Source organism: Lissotriton vulgaris, chromosome 4_1, assembly GCF_964263255.1.
Source record: "Lissotriton vulgaris chromosome 4_1, aLisVul1.2, whole genome shotgun sequence".
Lineage (NCBI taxonomy): Eukaryota > Metazoa > Chordata > Amphibia > Caudata > Salamandridae > Lissotriton > Lissotriton vulgaris.
In genome coordinates, this window is record NC_141691.1 from 311501465 (window position 1) to 311523683 (window position 22219).

The 22219-nt window shown below is 49.2% G+C and overlaps 1 protein-coding gene across 4 annotated transcripts in view; it reads left to right on the forward strand.

The window, feature by feature from the left end:
* Window positions 1-22219, forward strand: part of ARHGEF6 (Rac/Cdc42 guanine nucleotide exchange factor 6) — a 1115823-nt gene that overhangs the window by 508543 nt on the left and 585061 nt on the right. For all 4 annotated transcript variants that reach the window (XM_086918632.1, XM_086918633.1, XM_086918635.1 and 1 more), the window contains exon 8: window positions 525-620. In XM_086918632.1, the coding sequence (XP_086774758.1) occupies window positions 525-620 (96 nt within the window). The remainder of the gene's footprint in view (window positions 1-524; window positions 621-22219) is intronic.

Consider the following 22219-nt stretch of genomic DNA (forward strand, 5'->3'; position numbering starts at 1 on the left):
AACCATCTGGTACCCTGGTCAGGCTAAGTGTTCAGATGGTGCACTGCGAGCTAACTAGGAATTGCGCCAGCATACTCTGATGATATGTGTGGATTCAGTCCCCATAGTCTGACATTCATATTGTACAGATACACAGTCCTGTAGGAACCGTATGACAGACGGTGCTCCCCGCTTAGGTGGAAATCTACTAGTGCAGAGAACTCCCCAGTGTTTCGCAACTAGGCTTGAAGTTGAATTTCTATTTTTTGTATGTGACCTCTGTCTATTTGCATATGTTTAAAAATTACTTTTTTTCCTTCTTTTTATCAAACAGTGTATCTCTCGGCCACCAAACTTTTTATTGTCTTCGGTGTGGCGTAGAAAATGTGTGTTAAAGTTTTGACTGGGAAGGGGGACCTGATTAAACTGCGACAATATTAATTAGGTCTGAACTTGAAAAACGCTCATGGATCTGCCTTTGTTGCTATGCTAATCAGATCGATTAATACTGTAACCTCTTACAGACAGTGTTTATTTCTTTGTAGGTTAACCTCTGTGGATATTGCCTACTTACTGGGAAACTTTGAAGAAATATGCACTTTCCAGCAAAAGCTATATCAATCTTTGGAAGAGTGTGCCAAGTAAGCTACTGTAGGCAAAATGTTGTAGGTTCGTACATGTAGTAACATAATTTTCGATGATTGCATTTCTTTTCAGTGATCTTTGATAAGGCAAAATTATGGTTACCCTTCTCTGTGTATCAAAGGTTAATGTTTTAGAGTGCGATTGTTTAAATCTGCCTTAATATGACATGATATAATATTTTAGAACACATATGCACAGTATCACATCTGGATTTCGCAGTTTCCCCTGTAATGTGTGGGTATACTTTATTTTTGGAGCTGTAGGATAGTGCATGTATTTTCTGTAATGTTTTTCTCCATTGAAAAGTTCTTCGAAATCATCCTATTTTTTATTGAGACAAGGACTTGTACACATTAAATGACTGAACACTTTATTACAGCTTATTTGCATTTTAAAGACATGAGACATTTCTTGCAGCTTCTCTTTAAAGCAAGAGTTTTCTTCTGCGTCTTCCTCTTTTTTGTGACTATGATTTTCCTTCATTATTTTTGTTTGAATCTGTTTATTGTGATTTTCTTTTTTTATTACAGTATCAGGTTTAGCATTACATCGCATATTACACGATTGACAGTACATTTGACATTTACGTAGCATTTTATGTTAAATCTGTCAATTGGGAACACCCATGTTCAATAAACGGGTCAACGCAACAAATAATGTACAGTACAACACATATGTCCATCACTTTTTTCCATGCCATAAACAGAATAATTGAACAGAGGTTTGGATACAGTGTACATCACAGATGGCCATATGTATCAAGATACCCATTTGCGATTCTCAAATAGCGATTTTTAAGTAATCGCTATTTGAGAATCGCAAATGGGTATGTATGTACAAAATCGCATTTTTTTTGCGATTTCTTAAAATTCCTTAATTGCGATTCGCAAATTGAGAATCACAATTAAGTAATACTTTCCTATTCATTTCTATGGGCCAGGAGGCCCATAGGAATGAATGGAAAGTTATTCTCAATTTGCGATTCACAATTTGCTAATCGCAAATTGCTAATAATTTCAAGGGTGCAGGGATGTCCAAAGGACACCCTGTTGCACCCCTGAAATATGCATGGGTGCACATGTGGCGCACATACATGCCCTAAGGGCATGTATGTGCGTCACATGGCACTTTGAAAAATGCAAAAATGTGCATTTTTCAAGGAATTCGCAACTTACCACCAACTAGAAGTTGGTGGTAATTTGCGATTCCTTAAGGGCATTTTGCTATTTTTTTTTGCTACATACATTGCATTTAAGGAATCGCAAATTTTGTGATTCCTTAAATGCAATTGCAAAATAAGGAATCGCAAATTTTACACCAAATTTTTCTTAATACATTCCATTTAGCAAATTTGTATTCCTAAAGGCCGAAAATGCGAATTTGCTTGATACATATGGCCCAGAGGTAGGAATCAGACCGTACTTAATTGAGAGAAAAGTACTAAATCTTTAACAATTTTAAACTTAACTTGTGAGTCCTATATTTTCGCTACCCCTAAGCCCAGTGACATGCTGTTGTGTATGAGAACAGTTCAGTTAAGAGGGGTCTATAAGTCATCTGAGAGGCAGGTTGGTACAGGGGGGCTGCATGCCGAGCAGGAGTGAAAAGACAGGGATGCCTCCTGTGTGTACGTCTCTGCTGCCTTGGGGTCTGGGGCGTCGTGGGTGGGCTGTGTGGTAGATCAATCAACCTGATCCAATAGGTTACAGCGGGTACAGGCGGCATCCGTACGGTGGAAGTAGCGATAAACTTTATCGGGGGTAAGGTTGGCTCTGTACATAATGTAGAACTGGAAAGCCAGAAAGGAGCATTCCGTGAGAGACGAACAGGGCTCTATAGAAAGGCGGACCATTCTTGGGGATGTATATTGGCACATCGCAACACTCACATTGTATGCCTTTACATCTTAATTGTTACATCGCATGTCCCCTAAGATCGTTAGTAATCACATCGCATACTATTACATCGCATTCGTATATCCATGCATGCAAAATACATTTACATCGCATACAGACACCTCACATGCTTTTACAGTGCAATTTTTAGCCGTATGCGCATTTCCCTTCACCCGACCCTAAACCCTAATCCTTGAATCATGAAACAGTACCCTACAATATGGCACGCTAACACTTCCCTAAACCCTAAGCCCTAAACAGTAAAGCAAGCCTGCACTACGACCTCAACCCTAAACCCTAATCCTCAAAGGCCAAAACTGTACCTATACTGCAACTAGCCCTAAGCCCTAACGCAACCCCAAAACAACACCTATACTACAAGAAGCCCAAAGCCCTAACGCAACCCCAAAACAGCACCTATACAACACAAAGCCCTAAGCCCTAACGCAACCTCAAAACAGCACCTATTCTTCTAGTAGCCCTAAGCTCTAATCCCCAAAGTCCAAAACAGTACCTATACTACAAGAAGCCCTAAGCCCTAGCGCAACCACAAAACAGCATATCCTAACCTGTCTCTGGTCGTTGTTCCAGTGTTGTCTCCCTGTAGACTGTGTCCCCCGGAGCCCATCTCGACGCCCCCTGTAGTCCGTCTCGGCGCACATCCATTACATCCCATGCGTTGGGAATGCGTGGGTTCTGAATGCACATGCAACGTAATGGCGTGCTTAGACAACGCACGCGTCGTAACGTTGCATGCGTTTTTAGTGCATGCAATGTCAAAGCATGCGTTGTAACGCATGCGTTGAGATGGTTGTCTCCCATTCTTGGTTGGTGTAGAGGCGAGTCATGTCTGTTTCTCAGCATCGGTGCAGGAGTGTGAGTTGTGGCAACACATGCCAGCGGATTAGGTGAATGACTGTCCCCATCACAGATATTGTAGTGTCAGGTGCATTGGTTGTTCCTCTGTCTAGTCGCCCCACTTACTTCTCAGTGCACCATTTAATGACTTCTACCCATGGAAAGGAAATGTCCGGGGGGAGCCCCTCCTCATCCATCAGGGAGTTAAATGAGATGAGTGTCCCATCACGGTGCAGCTCCCCCAGGTTGTGGAGACCCATCTCATGCCAGGAGGCCAACTCTGCTGCTAAGATAACTTTATTTCCCCTGGGAGTGCCCAACAAGGCCATCGCCAGAACGTATGGAGTGGTTGACCTTGTGATCAAAACGCTGCAGCAATGGTATTGATACACTATTCGTCGAAATGTGGGTGTAGGCACTGTTACTGTTGAGCAAGGATGGAACTGGTGAAGGATGGTGATTATAGTCTAGGCTAGGTTGGTTGTAGCAGTGTCAGCTGTCTACTGGCCCGCCAGCCATCTGGCCACCCATTGGAGCTGGGACACCAGATAGTAATGTTCAAAGTTCTGCACTGTTAGGCCTCCCCTGTCGGTAGGTAAGTTAAGTTTTGAGAGTATGGCCCTGCATTGGGAGTAATGCCAGAGGAACTCCCTCGTCACTGATTCAAGGGAATGGGAAATAAACGGTGGGATGTAGAGGGGAAATTTGGTGAAATAATATAAGAGGCAAGGGAGCATGACCATTTTGACAAGCGCTACACAGCCAGTGACTGATAACGGCAGTGTTTTCCAAAAGTTTACTTGTGATCTTAGTAATGTCACTGCACGAGAGAGGGCGCCATCGAACAGGTTTGCAGCTAAATTATATATATATATATTTTTTTTAATTGTTTTTATTGAAAATAATTGACAATTACAACAAACAAGACCATCATGCAACGGACATCTGCAATACAGTTTCGGCAAATCCGTTTTCCAGCGATACAGAATCATGCAGGAGTATCACATTTGGGTTCATGGTGCCTCAGTGTCCTCATTTACTGAATCGGGTTCTGGTGGTGTGCAAATATCTCCTCGGTATACATTCCAGGTATCCCATATCGTTCCCCATTTGCGGGGTCTCCCTCAGGTCACATACACAGCTCTCTCCCGAAACATACACCAATCAAGGTCATCAATCCATTTTCGGACCCGGGGTGCTCGACCGGCACCCCATAGTTGTGCGATGTTTCGCTTGGCAATCATACAGGCAAGTGTTACCCAAATCCTGCCATTAATCAAAAGGTCGGAAGGCTCCCATACATTTAGCAAACAGCGGTGTGCCTCCAGTACAACCTGTACATCCCACACCTGCTCATTTTCTCATCAATCTTGGTCAAGTATTTCTGGATTTCTGGGCACTCTCACAGAATGTGCATGAAGGTACCTAGCATACCACAACCCCTTCGGCATTTCGCATTTGAGGCGAGCCCCATTCGGCACAACCCCGGGCCCGTGGTGTAGGACCGGTGGAGAATCTTAAGTTGCACCAACCGAAGTCTCATGGAGATCGCCACTTCTCGAGGGGAGGACACTGCCTCCACCCAATTCTCATCGTCCAAAATCCAACCATCCGAAACCCATTGCTCATGGACTCTCACCAGGGGATCTTCTGTGTGGTTCACCAACTTCTTGTAAACCAGAGAGATCGCTCTGGTGGGGAGATACCTATCCAGGATTCGATCTTCCAACGGGGAGGCCTCCGGCGGTATCACATCACGAGGGACAGCTGCCGCCAGGGCATGTTTAATTTGCAGATATCGGTATCGCTCACTCTCATTCAGATGGTGTCTGGCCTGCAATTCCTCGAAGGTCAATATCCCCTTCTTGCCCCATATGTCTCTAATTAAGTCCCAACGATCAAAACCCTTCGACTTCCACAGGCTGCCCAGGGCTTCGGAGTTCCATAGTGGAGTGGCCATAGTTATCTTACCCTCCCATTGGAGAGCACGGTTGGCATCAAAGGGAACCTGCCTCGCTTGGCGTACAATATCCGGGTATACTCGCCCCCTGGCAACTGGGCACGATCCATTGCGAACCCGGGGTCGGCCGAGGAGCCATAGATCGCGTGATTAATGGGGGCCAGTTTGGAAGCCCAGTAGTATTTCCTGATGCTGGGTAGTCCAATCCCACCGTCATACCAGGGTAACATCAGTTTAGAAGCTGACGCTGTAGCGATTCTATCTCATTGAAATAAGAGGAAGGCACGGGGTCAAAGAAGTTCTGTAAAGCGTATAAGAACCGTGGTAGCGCCATCATTTTAAACAGAACCGCGTGACCCAATAGGGAGAGTGGAAGTTCCTTCCATTTTGCGATATCCCGGCGGAGTCTGGCCAAGGCAGGAACCAGATTAGGCTCGAAACGCTTTTTAGGATCCCGGGAAATGTAGATACCAAGATAGCGAAAGCCCACCTGCTACACCTTTACCGGGCAGGTTTCTGGCACTCTAGGGGGGTCGCCGCTCAACACAAATAGGACCGATTTCTTCCAATTGATGGCGAACCCCAAATATCTACTATATATCGCCAATATATCCATGAAAACAATGAGGGACTGTCGGGGGGAGGTCAAGTACATAAGGATATCGTCCGCGTTTAGCAAAATTTTGTCCTCCCACTCCGGAGTCCAGCGTGGCCCTTTGATCGATCTATCCCATCGTACCCGTGCCGCAAGCGGCTCCAGTGCCAGAGCAAATAGAAGTGGCGAGAGGGGACATCCTTGTCGGGTGCCCCTCCCAAGCTGAAAATCACAGGACTTGTGGTTGTTCACCACTACCCGGGCCAGCGGGAGACTGATCCATCGTATGAATTCCGGGCCGAACCCAAATTTCTCCAACACTGCAAATAGATAAGGCCATTCCACTCTGTCGAACGCCATAGTGGCGTCCAACGACAAAAGCGCCGCTGACTCATGAATGCGAGCCGAACCTGCCACCACCCCGTGGAGTCTACGAAGATTAAGGGCGGTATTGCGGCGTGGCATAAAACCGGACTGATCCGGGTGTACCAGTTCAGTTATGATTTTCACTAGCCGATTCGCGAGCAGTTTGGCCAGAATTTTAGGCTCAGCATTTAAGAGAGAGATTGGGCGATAGGAGGAGCATTCCAAACGCGGCTTACCATCCTTATAAATAACAACAATGTTGGCAATCCGCTGGTCATAGGGAAGCATGCCATTTTCCCTGCTCTCGAGATACATGGCCTTCATGAAAGGAGTTATGCGGCCAGCATGAAGTTTATAGGGTTCAACGGGAATACCATTCGGGTCCGAGGCTTTCCCGGAGCGCACCCCACGGATGGCCATCGCGACCTCGTCGTTTTTTATATCGGAATCCATAAACTCCCGATTCTCGGCCGATAAAACGGGCATTTGGATATCCCGGATGACCTCCACGTTCTCTTCCACCGTGTGCAGCCCCGCTGAGGTGTAAACCTCCTCCTAATAACTGGCAAACTCATCCACTATGAGCTGTGGATCCGCCGTGACCCCAGAGCCCGCGATCTGCAGCTCCGGGACCAGACGCGACCCCAAGTCACCCCTCTCCAACCACGCTATTAGTTTCCCAGCCTTGTCTCCATGTTCGTAAATTCTGCTTTGTGTCTTAGCGTGTTGTTCCCTCGCCCCCTCTCGCGCTAGGTGTTTGAACTCGTCCCGAAGGAGACTGAGGCGATGTTCATCACTCGGGTCCCCAGTGGTGGAGACCTCCCTTTCCGTCGCCAATAGTTCCGCCTCGGCCCTGTCAATTTCCGCCCTGCTCTTCTTCTTCTGCCCAGAGATTAGGGAGAGGGCCTCCCCCCTGACAACTGTTTTGTAGGCCTCCCAGAGAGAGCAGTCAGATTCGACTGTCCCCGAGTTCTCGCTAAAGTAGCTATCGGTGACACGTACCAGCTCTTTTTTTGGATCTCTCAACCGCCAAGCGCTAATTGGAGCAACCCTAGCAACATTGTCCGGTCCAACTTTCAACTGTAACCACATCGGAGAGTGATCAGACACTCCCCAGGCCAGATGGCGCACTTCCTGGACGAATTCCGCCTGCGACGCAGGCAACAGCAGATAGTCCATTCTAGAGAAAGAGTGGTGTGCCGCGGATGTGTGAGTGTACTCCAAGTCTACAGGGTGCCGGAGCCTCCACCCATCCACCATACCCGTACCAGTAACAAACTCCGACAACCACCTGCTAGAAGGTGGTAACACACGGAAGGGGTATCTATATAATTCACCGTCCATGACTGCATTGAAATCCACCCCTATTACCCTGATGCCAATGGGTAGTGACAAGAATATCGTACTCAGGTCACGAAAAGGTGTCTGTCTGCAATGTGGGGGGAACATATACTGAAAGGAACGTAATTGTTTTGCCCTCCCAAAGCCCCTAGACACCGACATACCGGCCACGATTATCAGACCAGGTAGCCTGTATAGTGAGCGGGAAGGAATTCTTGACTAGTATCTCCACCCCTCTGGAGCCTGAGGTGAAACCAGCGTGGGCAACCAATTTATACCCACCCCTGTGTAGCGCCATGCATCTCTTTCCCATAAGATGAGTCTTTTGCAGTAAGACCACATCTGGTGACCGGCGCCTGATCAACTGTCCCACCATTACACGTTTGATCTTGTCTCCCAGGCCATTCACATTCCAACTGAGGACTGACACACCCAAACCCCGTCTAGCTGACGCCATATTCGTCCCCGGAAAATCCTAAAGCATTACGTGACATCCATTGCAAGCCTAGGTCATAAACAAAACACAAATCAACGAACAAAAGTCTCCACAACCCAGCCCCCCAACCCCCCCCCCTGCACCCCTGCATGCAACGTTTGCACATCCCCAACCAGCAGTGTGCCTGTCGCCCCAAAACTAACTACAATATCTAAACGTAGAAAACGGAGGAGGACCTTACGGCAGGCCACCAGCCCACCCCATCCCAACCCGCATACGAACCCCCATCAGTCCTAGTAAAAACCCAGAATGTTAACAAAGTCAGTGGGGATTAAGAGATCTCCCCCATCAAACCAGCTCCCTTGCCACCCTGGTCAACTGCTACGACCAACACGGGATCATTGTTCCTCATTGTCCCTCGGGGTGTCGCCTTCGGTATCGGGCCCCTGGATTCGGTCCAACCAGTCTGATGCCGTGTCTGGATGATCAAAAAACCAAGCTTTGCCGTTGCGTTCTATCCGGAGGCGGGCAGTGAACAGCATAGAGTATTTGAGTTCCGAGGCACGCAGCCTTCTTTTGATGTTTATGAAACCCTGCCTTTGTTTCTGAACAGCCTGGGTAGTCAGGGAAAAAAAGGAGGGACGCGTTTTCGTAAGCCAAAGGTCCAGAAGATCTCGCAGTCTGCAGAATAGTGTCTCGGTCCCAAAAGATCAAAATGCGGACAATCATAGGGCGAGGGGGCTTCGGGCGACCGCCAGGTACTCTGTGGGCCCTCTCCACGGTAATAAAGTTACTGAGCCCCTTGGGTTTTAAATGGTTCAGGATGAGATCTTCCACGAACAGGTCCGGGGCCTGCCCCTCTGATCTCTCCGGTATGCCAAGGATACAGACGTTATTGCACCTCGCCCGTCCTTAGTACTCGTCCAGCTTGCGAGCAAATTGGGTCCGAGACTCCTTCAACTCTGATTTCTCGCTGGAGGTCCGACACATCGTCCGTGAGGCTCGATGTTTTAATCTCGAGTGATTTTACTTTTTCTGAGGTTTTAGTCAGGTCTGCTCGGATTTGGCCCACCTCGATGTGGACTGTGTCCAACTTGGAGTCCATCTTACCAAGGGATGACTGAATCCCGGTGATCGCTGCCATCAGGTCTTTCAATGTCGGTTCTGCCCCGGATGAGCCATCCTCATGGCTACTCACTTGAGTGCGTTTCTCGTCCACCGGGGACCCTTTGGAGAAACTATACTTTTCCAGTCTATTGGACTGGACTGGTTTGGTGTTCCTCAGTGTTTTTGGAGGTAGCTTCTCGGGATCCCCCCTCGCCGCCATTTTCAGCTTCTGTGCGACCACCAACTCCGCCAACCGAATAAACCCCTATTTTGCAAGGGCAGTCGGCACAGCCACAGGTTGCTCCGTAGTGGCGTAGGTGTGCAGAGTCAATTGGCTTGAGATGAAGGCCCGAGAGCCACTCGAGTGGGTCGCGACTTCCACAGAACGAGTGCCACCGTGCACTTCCGGTCCCTCTTGCCGTTGTTGTTGAACTCCAAAGCGGGCAGTGCCACACGCTGGGTCCCGGTGGTGCACCCAAAAGGACCCAAAAGTTCCAGACGATGAATTCAAGTCATCCGAACGCCCAAATCATTCGGAATTTCGCCCAGTGGCTCAGGAGCGGGTCCCCCACCAGATGGTAGGGACGGGGCTCAGGATAGTGTGCCGGATGGCAAGTCAGGTTGTGGTGGCCGGCGGAGCCGGTGCTCAAGTGGCCATCTTGGTCGCCGGCGCGGCTCCTCCCCCTTGAATTATATATTTGAATGCCTAAGAACCCGAACATAGTGTGCTGCCAGGTTAGCCTCACTACTTTGAGGATCATAGCAGGGTCCTGTGTTGAGTGTGAAGGGAAAAAGACAAGTCTTTGTTCAGTTCACCTTAAGGTCTGAGATGTTGGCGAACCTATTAAGTGTTAGCGCAACTAATATGGGGATTGTGCTTACATCCCTGAAATACAGGAATAGGTCATCAGCATATGGGGGGATTGTGTAAAGTCTGTTTGCAACAGTAACCCCTAGTCCCTCCCTCCACGCAAGGCAAGCCCTAGCTGTTCTGTTGTCAGAGAAATGAGCAAAGGGGAGAGCAGACACCCCTGTGGGGTACTTCTGTGTATTTGAATTGGGTTTGAGATGAGGGCACCTGTTTGAACCCTGGTGAGTAGTAGGGTATATAGTAGTTTTACTAATTTGACAAATCAGCACCTCAGAATTTATCGTGGCAGCATCTCAAATAGAAAGGCCTATTCCTGCAAATCGAAGGCTTTTTCCAATACCAGTACCAGCAACCATCCTGGGGCTACTGGTGAGGAACATGTTCCAAAACTCGGAAGAACCTCTGCAGGTTGAGGGATGTGTTGAGGGCTGGTACAAACCCATTTTGGTGTGGCTGAATCGGCTTCAACACCATTGGCACCAACCGGTCTGCTAGTATCTTGGCCAGTACCTTGTAATCTGTGTTAAGGAGCAGCAGGAGCCTGTGTGAGCCTACTGCCACAGAGTCTCTATCCGGTTTAGGGAGGGAAATGATTAGTGCTTCTCAAGTCTATTAGAGTCTCGTCATACAGTTTTTGCAGATGGGGGCCAACAGTGATGCATATGCTTTATAAAATTTGGTCAGTAATCCCGCAGGCCCAGGGGTTTTACCGGTAACAAGGGCTCATATGGCCTCCTGTATCTTGAAGGTGTAATAGGATCTCCAAGTTCTGCTCCCTGTTCCGGGCGACGTGACACAGCATCACAGTGGGGAGAAAGGAGGCTATATCTCCCACGGTTGTGGTAGACACAGATTTGCCTAGTGTGTTTTAGTGGAGGGTCCGTTAGTCATGTGTTTTACACTGGGCGTGGAGTAGGACGCCTTCCTCAGTTCACAGTTCCTGTATGGGATGTCTCTGCTGGTCTTGCATATGAGCCACGTCAGTAGCGATCCGGGCCTCTCAGCCCCTCTGTGTGTTCTAGAGGATTGAGCCTCGCAGTTGAGGCAACGTAGCCTGTCCATCTTTCCAACTTGCTCGCGCTGTGCTGCCACGAGAAAATAACAGCTTTCTGGGTCATGTATTGCCTGAGCTGCGTGATGGACACCTTGAATGCACTCAATTAATCTAGATCTTGCCATGCCCGTTTTCATTTTGACATACTAATGGTAGTGTTTACTGATGACTGAAATGGAGGGTTTTCTAATGCCTCAGGTTGCAGCTTACAGGTGGGGATGGGGCTATGTCCCAGTTGAGTTGTGGTGATTGTGGGTTGTGGTTGGTGTGGGGGCGATCTAATTATTCAATTTATAGGACTAAAGGGATCAGGTCGGGGGTTCCAACTATTTTGTCAATGCAGACATGTAGGTTGTGTGGCGCAGAGAAGATAGAGAATTCTCTCATGGTGGTGGTGCATAGTTGCCAAATGCCCGTCAGTTGCCAATACCGCATCCAGTCCACTAGTGCCTGAGCGTTGGATGTAGCAGGAGTATTGGGCAGCGGGGGGAATGATTGGTCTAGGTCTGTGCACAATATGCTCTGGACTTGTGCCAAAGCGGTCGCTCACCACGCCTCCTGACTCCGCTCAGAGTGCCTTCCCTGAAGCGCTTTCCCTGCTCTCCGCTACTGCAACACCAGAAGCGCATTGCCCTGCTATCGGCGCTTGGTATCGTAGCCTGCTGCATTTCTTCTTTTATTCTTCCATTGTCAGCTCGTCATAGCGCATTTCACCGTAGCGCCGCACCTTAATGATTGGCTCGTAGTGCGACTGCCCTGAGACATTGTAACAGCCTGCTCTTGTTTGTAACTGTGTACTCGCCATTGCTGATTGTTGACTTCGCCTCAGTTTTGGTTTCTATCCCCGACCACCATCTTGTGATTACGCTTCCCTTGGCCCGCCTACCCTCCCCGCTACCGCCTCCCAGCTGCCCCTCCCACGCTCCGCCCCCTCCACTCTCCACTTAAGACTGATGACCCAACACGCAGCGGTCACGCGCTACGGTCGCGCCGACCGCGCCGAGCCCGCGCCCAGCGCCAGACCTCCTGGCCCCCGCACCATCCACCCCACCCGCATCACATACGCCGCCTCCACCCTCCTAGCCCTAAACCCCGGTCGACTTCCCAACTGCGCCCAAGCCGCCCCTGGACACACCCATGGACCCTTCACATGCAACTCCTGCAAGTTTGACAGCACCAAAACCAACTCCCTATCCACGAACACCAAGCAGAGATCTGACACCAACCACCTAAATTGCATCCTGCTCAACACCCGCTCGGTCCACAGTCACGCCATCGACCTCTGAAATCTACTAGACACCATCTCTCCAGACGTCGCCTTCCTAACAGAAACATGGATGAACGCCTCCTCAGCCCCAGACATCACCATCGCCATCCCGGAAGGCTACAAAATCATCCGAAAACACCGCACCAAGCAAACAGGAGGAGGCATCGCTATCGTCCACAAGAATTCCATCCGCATCGCAACCAGCTCTGACGTCAACCTTGCTAGCGCCGAACACCTTCACTTCCAGATCCACACCGACCCCAAGACCACACTCAGAGGCACCCTCCTCTACAGGCCACCAGGACCCCGTGCACAATTCTGTGAAGACATCACTGACTTTATCACCCCACACGCCCTCCCCTCCAAGGACTACATTCTATTGGGAGACCTCAATTTTCACCTGGAAAAGAGCATCGACTGCAACACCACCACCCTTCTGGACAATCTCGCCAACCTCGGACTCAAACAACTTGTTAATACCCCCACCCACATTGCAGGGCACACACTCTACCCCATCTTCACCTCCAGCAAACATATCTCCTTCAGTCACACCACTGCTCTCCATTGGACGGACCACAGCTGCGTTCACTTTGTCTACAAAAAGACCACAACCCACAACCACCCCCAACCTACTCTGCGAAGAAACTGGAACAAAATCACCATCAACCAGATCTCCTCATCGCTTCTTCAAAACCCCCCTGCCCACTCTTCGAACGCCAACCAAGCAGCCATTAACCTCACTCAATGGCTAACCAACAGCGCCGACATCCTAGCACCCCTGAAAAAACGTCAAATCAAACTTGGCAACAAAAACGCCCCCTGGTTCAACGATGATCTTAAGAAATCCAAGAAACTCTGTCGCTCCCTTGAGAAGGCCTGGAAAAAACACCCAAACACCAGCATCAGGGATGCCTTCAAAAACGCCACCCGCATACACCACCAACTGATCCGGACTGCCAAGAAAGCTGCCTTCAAAGACCGACTTGACAACAACGCACACAACAGCAAGGAATTATTCAACATCGTCAAAGAGTTTACCAACACCACTGCCAACTCCAACGACATCACTCCCTCTCAAGCCCTTTGCGACTCCCTAGCTTTGTTCTTCCACGACAAAATCGCAGACATCCACAACAGCTTCGACTACCAACCCACCCAACCTTCCGCCGTACCTTCACCCCCCTTGAACATCCTTAATGACTGGAACCCAATCTCCACTGAGGACACCATCCGCCTGATGAACTCCATCCACTCAGGATCCCCCACAGACCCATGCCCTCACCGCATCTTCAACAAAGCAGATTCCATCATAGCACCACACCTCCGAGACGTCATTAACTGCTCCCTCAACTCCGCCACCTTCCCGGAAAGCTGGAAACACGCCGAACTCAGCGCCCTTCTGAAAAAACCCACAGCGGACCCCACCGAACTCAAAAACTACCGCCCCATCTTGCTCCTTCCATTCCCAGCCAAAGTCATCGAGAAAGCTGTCAACAACCAGCTCGCCGCCTTCCTCGAAACCAACAAATCCCTTGACTCATCACAGTCCGGCTTCCGAGCCAAACACAGCACTGAGACCGCACTCATCGCAGCAACAGACGACATTCGAACTCTACTGGACAATGGAGACACAGTAACCCTCATCCTCCTCGACCTCTCCGCAGCCTTCGACACAGTCTGTCATAACACCCTGTTACATCGCCTCAGAAACATCGGAATCAAAGGAAAATCACTGGAATGGATTACCTCGTTCCTTGCCGGAAGAACCCAGAGAGTCCGCCTCCCACCATTCAAGTCAAAGGCCACTGAAGTCATTTGCGGCGTGCCACAAGGATCCTCACTCAGTCCCACCCTCTTCAACGTATACATGAGCCCCCTCGCGGCCATCGCACGCCAACACAACCTCAACATCATCTCCTACGCTGATGATACCCAACTGATCCTCTCACTCACCAAAGACCCTAACACCGCCAAAACCAACCTGCATGAAGGAATGAAAGAAGTAGCCGAGTGGATGAAGCACAGCCGTCTGAAACTGAATTCCGACAAAACAGAAGTCCTTATCTTAGGCACCTCCCCCTCTGCCTGGGACGACTCTTGGTGGCCAGAGTCCCTCGGAAAAGCACCCATCCCGACGGACCACGCACGGAACCTGGGCGTCATTCTGGACTCCTCACTCTCGATGACCAGACAAGTCAATGCCGTTTCATCTTCTTGCTTCAACATTCTTCGCATGCTCAAAAAAACATTTCGCTGGATCCCCACCGAAACCAGAAAAACGGTCACCCACGCACTGGTTACAAGCCGACTGGACTACGGAAACACCCTATACGCCGATACCACCGCAAAACTTCAGAAAAAACTCCAACACATCCAGAACACTTCAGCCAGACTCATACTAGACATCCCGCGCAATGACCACATTTCTGGTCACCTGAAAAACCTCCACTGGCTCCCCGTCAATAAGAGGATAACATTCCGCCTCCTAACCCACGCACACAAAGCACTTTACGAACTTGGACCTGAATGCCTCAACACACGACTTTCCTTCTACACCCCCTCCCGCCAGCTACGCTCCTCCAACCAAGCCCTGGCTGCTTGTGACGGGGTCGGGGAATATGGCTTTTCAGACTTACCTGTTTCACCTCTCTTTGAACGGCATTCTGGGACATGGCGGCGCAGCGAGGAACCGTACGACTCGGAACCAGAGGACGATGCGGAATCCTGTTACTTTAACTGGGCGGAGTTGGACATCGAACAGGACGTTGGTTACACCCACTCAAGCCCGCTAAAAGCCGCCCAAGACGATGCACAGGTGTGTGTTGCACCCGGAGATGAAGGAAGATTGCATGCCAGACTACACATCGGACCAGGACGAGAAGAAGACGGTAACCGAGGACTGCCCTTCGGACCAGGACGAGAAGAAGACGGTAACCGAGGACTACCCTTCGGACCAGGACGAGAAGCAGACGGTACCCGAGGACTGCTCTCCGGACCCGGACGAGAAGCAGACGGTATCCGAGGACTGCCCTACGGACAAGGAAGAGAAGCAGACGAAAGGAGTCCAGGAGTAAAGACCACGGAGCAACAACGGTCTACAAAACCCGACGAGGACAAACAAGGAGCGGACCGGAAGAACGAGGAAGACGACAAGCCAGGAGGCCAACAGGAAGGCGCTTCGCCCAGCCACACTTCATCGAGGGAAGTGTGGCTACCAGAGGTACGATCACGGCTTTCAGGCTGGGCGGGTTTTAAGTGGATTAAACCACGAAAGTAAAACTGTCACTCACCCTATGCACTACCCTCCCCTCACTATCCAACACTAGTGAAAGAAGTGTGCACGTGTGAGTCCTCACTCCCCACCCTGTGCGTTGGTCCAAAACCAGTTTAACTAAAACGCTGTTTGTTTCCTTTCTTGCCGGCGGAGTTAACCCGACATCGTGGAGGAGAACGCCTGGACCACCAGTCCCAGAAGCCCTCGGGACACACGACGAACGGCTGCAGAGAAACGCTATCAGAGACTCTCTAACGAGATTGACTCCACGTTACCGTATTACCGGAAAGCAATACGACGTAAACGTTTATTGAAAGCAATAAAACCAGCGTTACCCAAAGTACCCGTGTCTGTAAGTCTGTTAGACAGTGCGGTATCTGCCGCCACGAACCCTTCTAGTGAACAAGGTAACCCCGAGGTGCCACAAGTGGTGGAGAATGCGGGCACGCCGATAGCCATCTGTGAACCAAAGATGGAGGAACTACTACAACGCCTAGTGAAAGGCCAAGAACAGTTGGGCTGGGCTGTAGAACAACAATTAGCTACTGCACAAGCCGACAGAGACGCTCTCAGAGACAGTGTGGTAAAAACCCTCGGGGAATTACAGCCAATAAGGATCGATACCACCGGAACTCCAGTTAGGGAAGTAAGACAAACAAATCCTACACCTTCAGGAATTTCTTTACAAAAATATGTAGCTGGAGAAGACCCAGACGCTTTCCTAATCAATTTTGAAAGAGTTGCACTGGCTTGTGGTTGGCCGTTAGAGAAATGGCCGTTTTTTTTGGCGCCATTGTTAACTGGAGAAGCTCAAGCGGCATACCAAGTAGCCAACGGAAACGGTCAGACACCGTATGCACAAATCAAGACTATCATATTAGACCACCTGGGGTTGGACGCAGAAGCATATCGAGTCCGTTTTCGGAAAGAGAGAGGAAACCCAGGTGAAAATCCAAAGACCCTGTTTTTTCGTTTAAAGGCCGCTGCTGATAAATGGTTAACTCCAGCTCAAAGTTCGAAAGAAGACATAATGGACAAAATTTACTTAGAACAGTATCTGGAAGCCCTGCCGTTCGGAACTCAACGCTGGTTACGGCAACATTCAAATCTGACAACCGCACAAGCCATGGAGATGGCTTCCACGTATGCGAGAGCGCAGCCGAAATTACATCCCATGGAAACAGAAAAAAATACAAAACCTCCAATGCGAATTGACAGAAAAGCTAAGCCACCTCCCGGGGTACCTATCCCCCGACCGCCGAATCAAGAGGTCTCCCCAATAAGAGGCCCTCAATGCTTTGAATGTGGGACATGGGGTCACATTTCCAGGTTTTGTCCCAAGAAAAGAATGCAAGAAGAACCTATGGAAGTCGGTTACCTACCCCGACCCGTCATGTTTTCAGCAGAACTCGGAGGCGCATATCACGTGAGTGTTCAAGTCAATGGCAAAACCGTTAAAGCTCTGTTAGACTCAGGGTGTAAGCAGTCTGTAATACAGGGCAGGTTTGTTTGTGAATCACAGTTAGTACCCGACTCACTAGTTAACATTAAGTGTGTGCACGGAGATGTGAAAAGTTACCGAGTCGCTTGTGTACCTTTAGAATTGGAAGGAGGACGACAGGTAATAGTGAAAGTCGGAATAATGAACAATCTGCCAGAGGAACTCTTACTCGGAACTGATAATCCACATTTTTTAGATCTGTTCTCGAAAAGACTAAGCAATGAGAGCGATGTCAAACCAGTACTAATAGCTCCAGAACCATGGGAGGGGGATCGAAATTTCCGGTTTGCCCAAGCAAACGATAACACTTTGTACAACGCCTGGGAACAAGCCCATGCCGATCAAAGTAACCCAAACCCCAGGTATCCCCGGTTTGTAATCCAGGATGACTTGCTGTACAGACAAGCAAAAGAGAATGAACCGAAACAATTACTAGTACCAGTGTGTTTTAGAGAACAAATCATGTTCTATGCGCACACACATCTCCTAGCTGGACATACAGGTAGTGAAAAAACGACCCAGAATATTTTGAAGAACTTTTACTGGCCAGGAGTTTATCAAGATATCAAGAAACACTGCCAGATCTGCGACGTTTGTCAGCGGAAAAACTTACAGAAACCTGCGGCTGTCCCATTACAACCGTTACCCATAATAGGGACACCATTCGAGAGAGTTGCAATGGACCTTATCGGACCACTTCCACGGACAAGTAGGGGTAATCAGTATGCTCTTGTCATTGTGGATTATGCCACCAGATACCCAGAGGCGTTTCCATTAAAGAATCCAACCTCTAAGAACATTGCAGAGAAATTCCTTGAATTGTTTTCACGTGTTGGATTCCCGAAGGAGATTTTAACGGATCAGGGGACCCCATTTATGTCACGAGTCATGAAAGAGGTCTGTCAATTGTTAGACCTATACCAGATCAAGACGTCGATATACCACCCCCAGACAGACGGTCTGGTAGAACGGTACAATGGAACTCTGAAAGGCATATTAAAAAAAATGCTCACAGCCAACCAAAAAGACTGGGACCGTCTTCTTCCTTTGGCCTTGTACGTTATCAGAGGCCAAACACAAAGCAGTCTTGGATGCTCATCCTTTGAAATGTTGTATGGACGACAGCCAAGAAGTCTTTTAGACATGACGAAGGAATATTGGGAGGCTGAACCTACTGGAGAAACTAAAACCTTACTTGAATATAGTCAGTCTCTAAAAACCCAGATTGGCAAGATCCGGGAACTCGCCTTCGCAGAGTTAGAGAAAAGTCAATCCAAACAAAAACATCATTACGACAAGGGGAAGAAATGGAGAAAACTCGAGCTAAACGACTGGGCCCTTGTTCTATTACCCTCCACATCAAAACGGTTTCAAACGGAATGGCAGGGACCCTATCAAGTCATTGAAACTATTGGGAACACTACATATCGACTAAGACTATCGAGCAGAAGAACCCAGGTTTTTCATATCAATGTCTTGAAGAAATGGCTCGGAGCTCCTCCAGTCATAGCCTTTGCCGAGAATAAAACCCGAAAAGAAAACACAGTATCCCAGTTGGTAATCAACGAGGAACTACACCAGGAACAACGAGAACACTTACAAGGGGTTCTACAGAACTGTGAAAATATATTTTCAGACCTACCAGGTTCCACGACTATGGCTGAACACAAGATTGAAACGCCTAAAGGAACCATAGTAAAACAACGGCCCTACAGGATACCGGCCGCCAAAAGAGAGGCGATCAGCAAGGAAGTAAAAGAGATGCTTCGCCTAGGAGTCATACGTCCCTCAAGGAGTGAATGGTCCTCGCCGATCGTAATGGTTCCGAAACCCGATGGGAGTAGCAGATTCTGCATGGATTTCCGCGCCCTCAACGCTGTGTCCTCGTTTGATGCCTACCCCATACCCAGGATAGATGAAATGATCGAGAAATTGGGAGAAGCCAGGTACATCACCACCCTAGACCTAACAAAAGGGTACTGGCAAGTACCATTACGGGAGGAAGACCGCAAGAAAACCGCGTTTTCAACACCAGATGGGTTGTTCGAATTCACGGTATTACCGTTTGGATTACATGGAGCCCCGGCGACCTTCCAGCGACTAATGAACGAAGTCTTGCGAGAACACCAGGCATACAGTTCTGCTTATCTGGACGATATCATCATTTTCAGTCCAGACTGGGAGAGTCACCTTCACCATCTGGAGATAGTCTTACGACAACTCGCCAAAGCAGGATTACACATCAATTCCAAAAAGTCCCGGATTGGATTTCAGAAAGTGAAATATCTTGGATATGTATTGGGCCGTGGACTCATTGAACCTCAAGATGAAAAAGTAAAAGCCATTGCAGACACTCCATTTCCCTCCAATGTGCGCGAGATGAGGGCCTTTCTCGGATTAGTGGGATATTACAGGAGATTTATCCCTTCCTTTTCCGACATTGCAGCTCCACTGACCAACCCTCTAACGAAGCACAGTTCGAAAACGGACTTTTTGTATCCCACACCAGAAATGAGGACCGCTTTTGCAAGCCTCAAAAAGGCGATAACTTCGCGTCCGGTGTTGACGTCACCAGACTTTAACAAACCTTTCATCCTCCACACGGACGCCTCGGACTTCGGGGTTGGAGCTGTATTGTCCCAGCTAACTGAAGAAGGTCTTGAACATCCCATCCTATACATTAGCAGGAAACTTTTTCCCAGGGAGGTGAAGTACCCAACGATCGAAAAAGAGTGTTTGGCGATTAAATGGGCTGTGGATAAATTGAGATACTACCTAGAGGGTCGCACCTTCCGATTGTACACTGACCACGCTCCACTCCAGTGGATGAGTCGCAATGCCTCCAACAATCCCAGAGTCATGAGGTGGTTCTTGTCCTTACAGCCCTTTTCTTTCCAGGTGTTGCATCGTAAGGGAAAAGACAATGCCAACGCTGATTTTCTCTCCAGATATCCTCTCCCCGAACGGGAGAATCCTAGGGGGGAGGTATGTGACGGGGTCGGGGAATATGGCTTTTCAGACTTACCTGTTTCACCTCTCTTTGAACAGCATTCTGGGACATGGCGGCGCAGCGAGGAACCGTACGACTCGGAACAAGAGGACGATGCGGAATCCTGTTACTTTAATTGGGCGGAGTTGGACATCGAACAGGACGTTGGTTACGCCCACTCAAGCCCGCTAAAAGCCGCCCAAGACGATGCACAGGTGTGTGTTGCACCCGGAGATGAAGGAAGATTGCATGCCGGACTACACATCGGACCAGGACGAGAAGAAGACGGTAACCGAGGACTGCCCTTCGGACCAGGACGAGAAGAAGACGGTAACCGAGGACTACCCTTCGGACCAGGACGAGAAGCAGACGGTACCCGAGGACTGCTCTCCGGACCCGGACGAGAAGCAGACGGTATCCGAGGACTGCCCTACGGACAAGGAGGAGAAGCAGACGAAAGGAGTCCAGGAGTAAAGACCACGGAGCAACAACGGTCTACAAAACCCGACGAGGACAAACAAGGAGCGGACCGGAAGAACGAGGAAGACGACAAGCCAGGAGGCCAACAGGAAGGCGCTTCGCCCAGCCACACTTCATCGAGGGAAGTGTGGCTACCAGAGGTACGATCACGGCTTTCAGGCTGGGCGGGTTTTAAGTGGATTAAACCACGAAAGTAAAACTGTCACTCACCCTATGCACTACCCTCCCCTCACTATCCAACACTAGTGAAAGAAGTGTGCACGTGTGAGTCCTCACTCCCCACCCTGTGCGTTGGTCCAAAACCAGTTAAACTAAAACGCTGTTTGTTTCCTTTCTTGCCGGCGGAGTTAACCCGACATCGTGGAGGAGAACGCCTGGACCACCAGTCCCAGAAGCCCTCGGGACACACGACGAACGGCTGCAGAGAAACGCTATCAGAGACTCTCTAACGAGATTGACTCCACGTTACCGTATTACCGGAAAGCAATACGACGTAAACGTTTATTGAAAGCAATAAAACCAGCGTTACCCAAAGTACCCGTGTCTGTAAGTCTGTTAGACAGTGCGGTATCTGCCGCCACAAACCCTTCTAGTGAACAAGGTAACCCCGAGGTGCCACACTGCTGTACCTCGCATCAACAAAACCACCATGGGAGGAAGATCCTTCTCCTACCTGGCGGCTAAAACCTGGAACTCCCTTCCCATTCACCTTCGCCTCACTTAAAACCACCTAGCATTCAGAAAGCAACTTAAAACCTGGATATTCGACAAATAATTCCCCTCCCCTCCCTAAGCGCCTTGAGACCCTCTGGGTATGTAGCGCGCTATATACATTTTCTGAATTGAAATGAATTGAATAGTCTCCTCGGGCTCCCGTTCTATTCAGAGAGTACTCTGGACAGCTTGTGTAAGAACGATGTTTGTTTGGTGTTGGTAGTGTATATGCTGCCAATCAGTGTGTGTCTGCCATCCAATCGACCCTTAACAATAACATAACGGCTGTCTGGGTCTGTCAGGAGAATGTCTGCTGCAAAGGGGGTGCCAGGTTTGATCCATATTAGTGCCCCACACACAGTTTAGGCGTAGTGGGTAATGTGTATCTGGCCCGGTCAGCATCTCTGTAGTTTTTTGGTCTCACCTATGCAGCGCGCATGCGCTGCATAGGAAAAAGACCTCTTGTAATCAATTCAGTTTTGGCCCCAAAAACGTGTACGTGTTGCATTGCTTTCAATGACAACGCATGCACGTTTGGCGATTCCCTTGCAGGAGTGAGCTTTGAGACCATCTGTTTTAATTAACAGATGGTTCCTGCTCGCTCCTGCAAGGGAAACAGGCGCAGGCCACCTCCTCTCTCGCCCCCTCCTCTCTCCCCTCCCCTGCTGCCTCCTCCTCTCCTCTTGCGCGCGCTTGTTTTAAACTTTATTGAAGTGCTCTCCGGCTTTGAAGACAGATATGCAAAGGAAGATAAGTCGCCAATTTTCCATGCACTGTGATGTTCTTTGCTGGAGATGCAGCATTCAGCCCTGCTTGTCTTTCTCCCTGGTTTCATGTATGAGGTAGCTGGATTAGTCTCCTGTTAAAGGTCTTAAATCGTGTCCGTA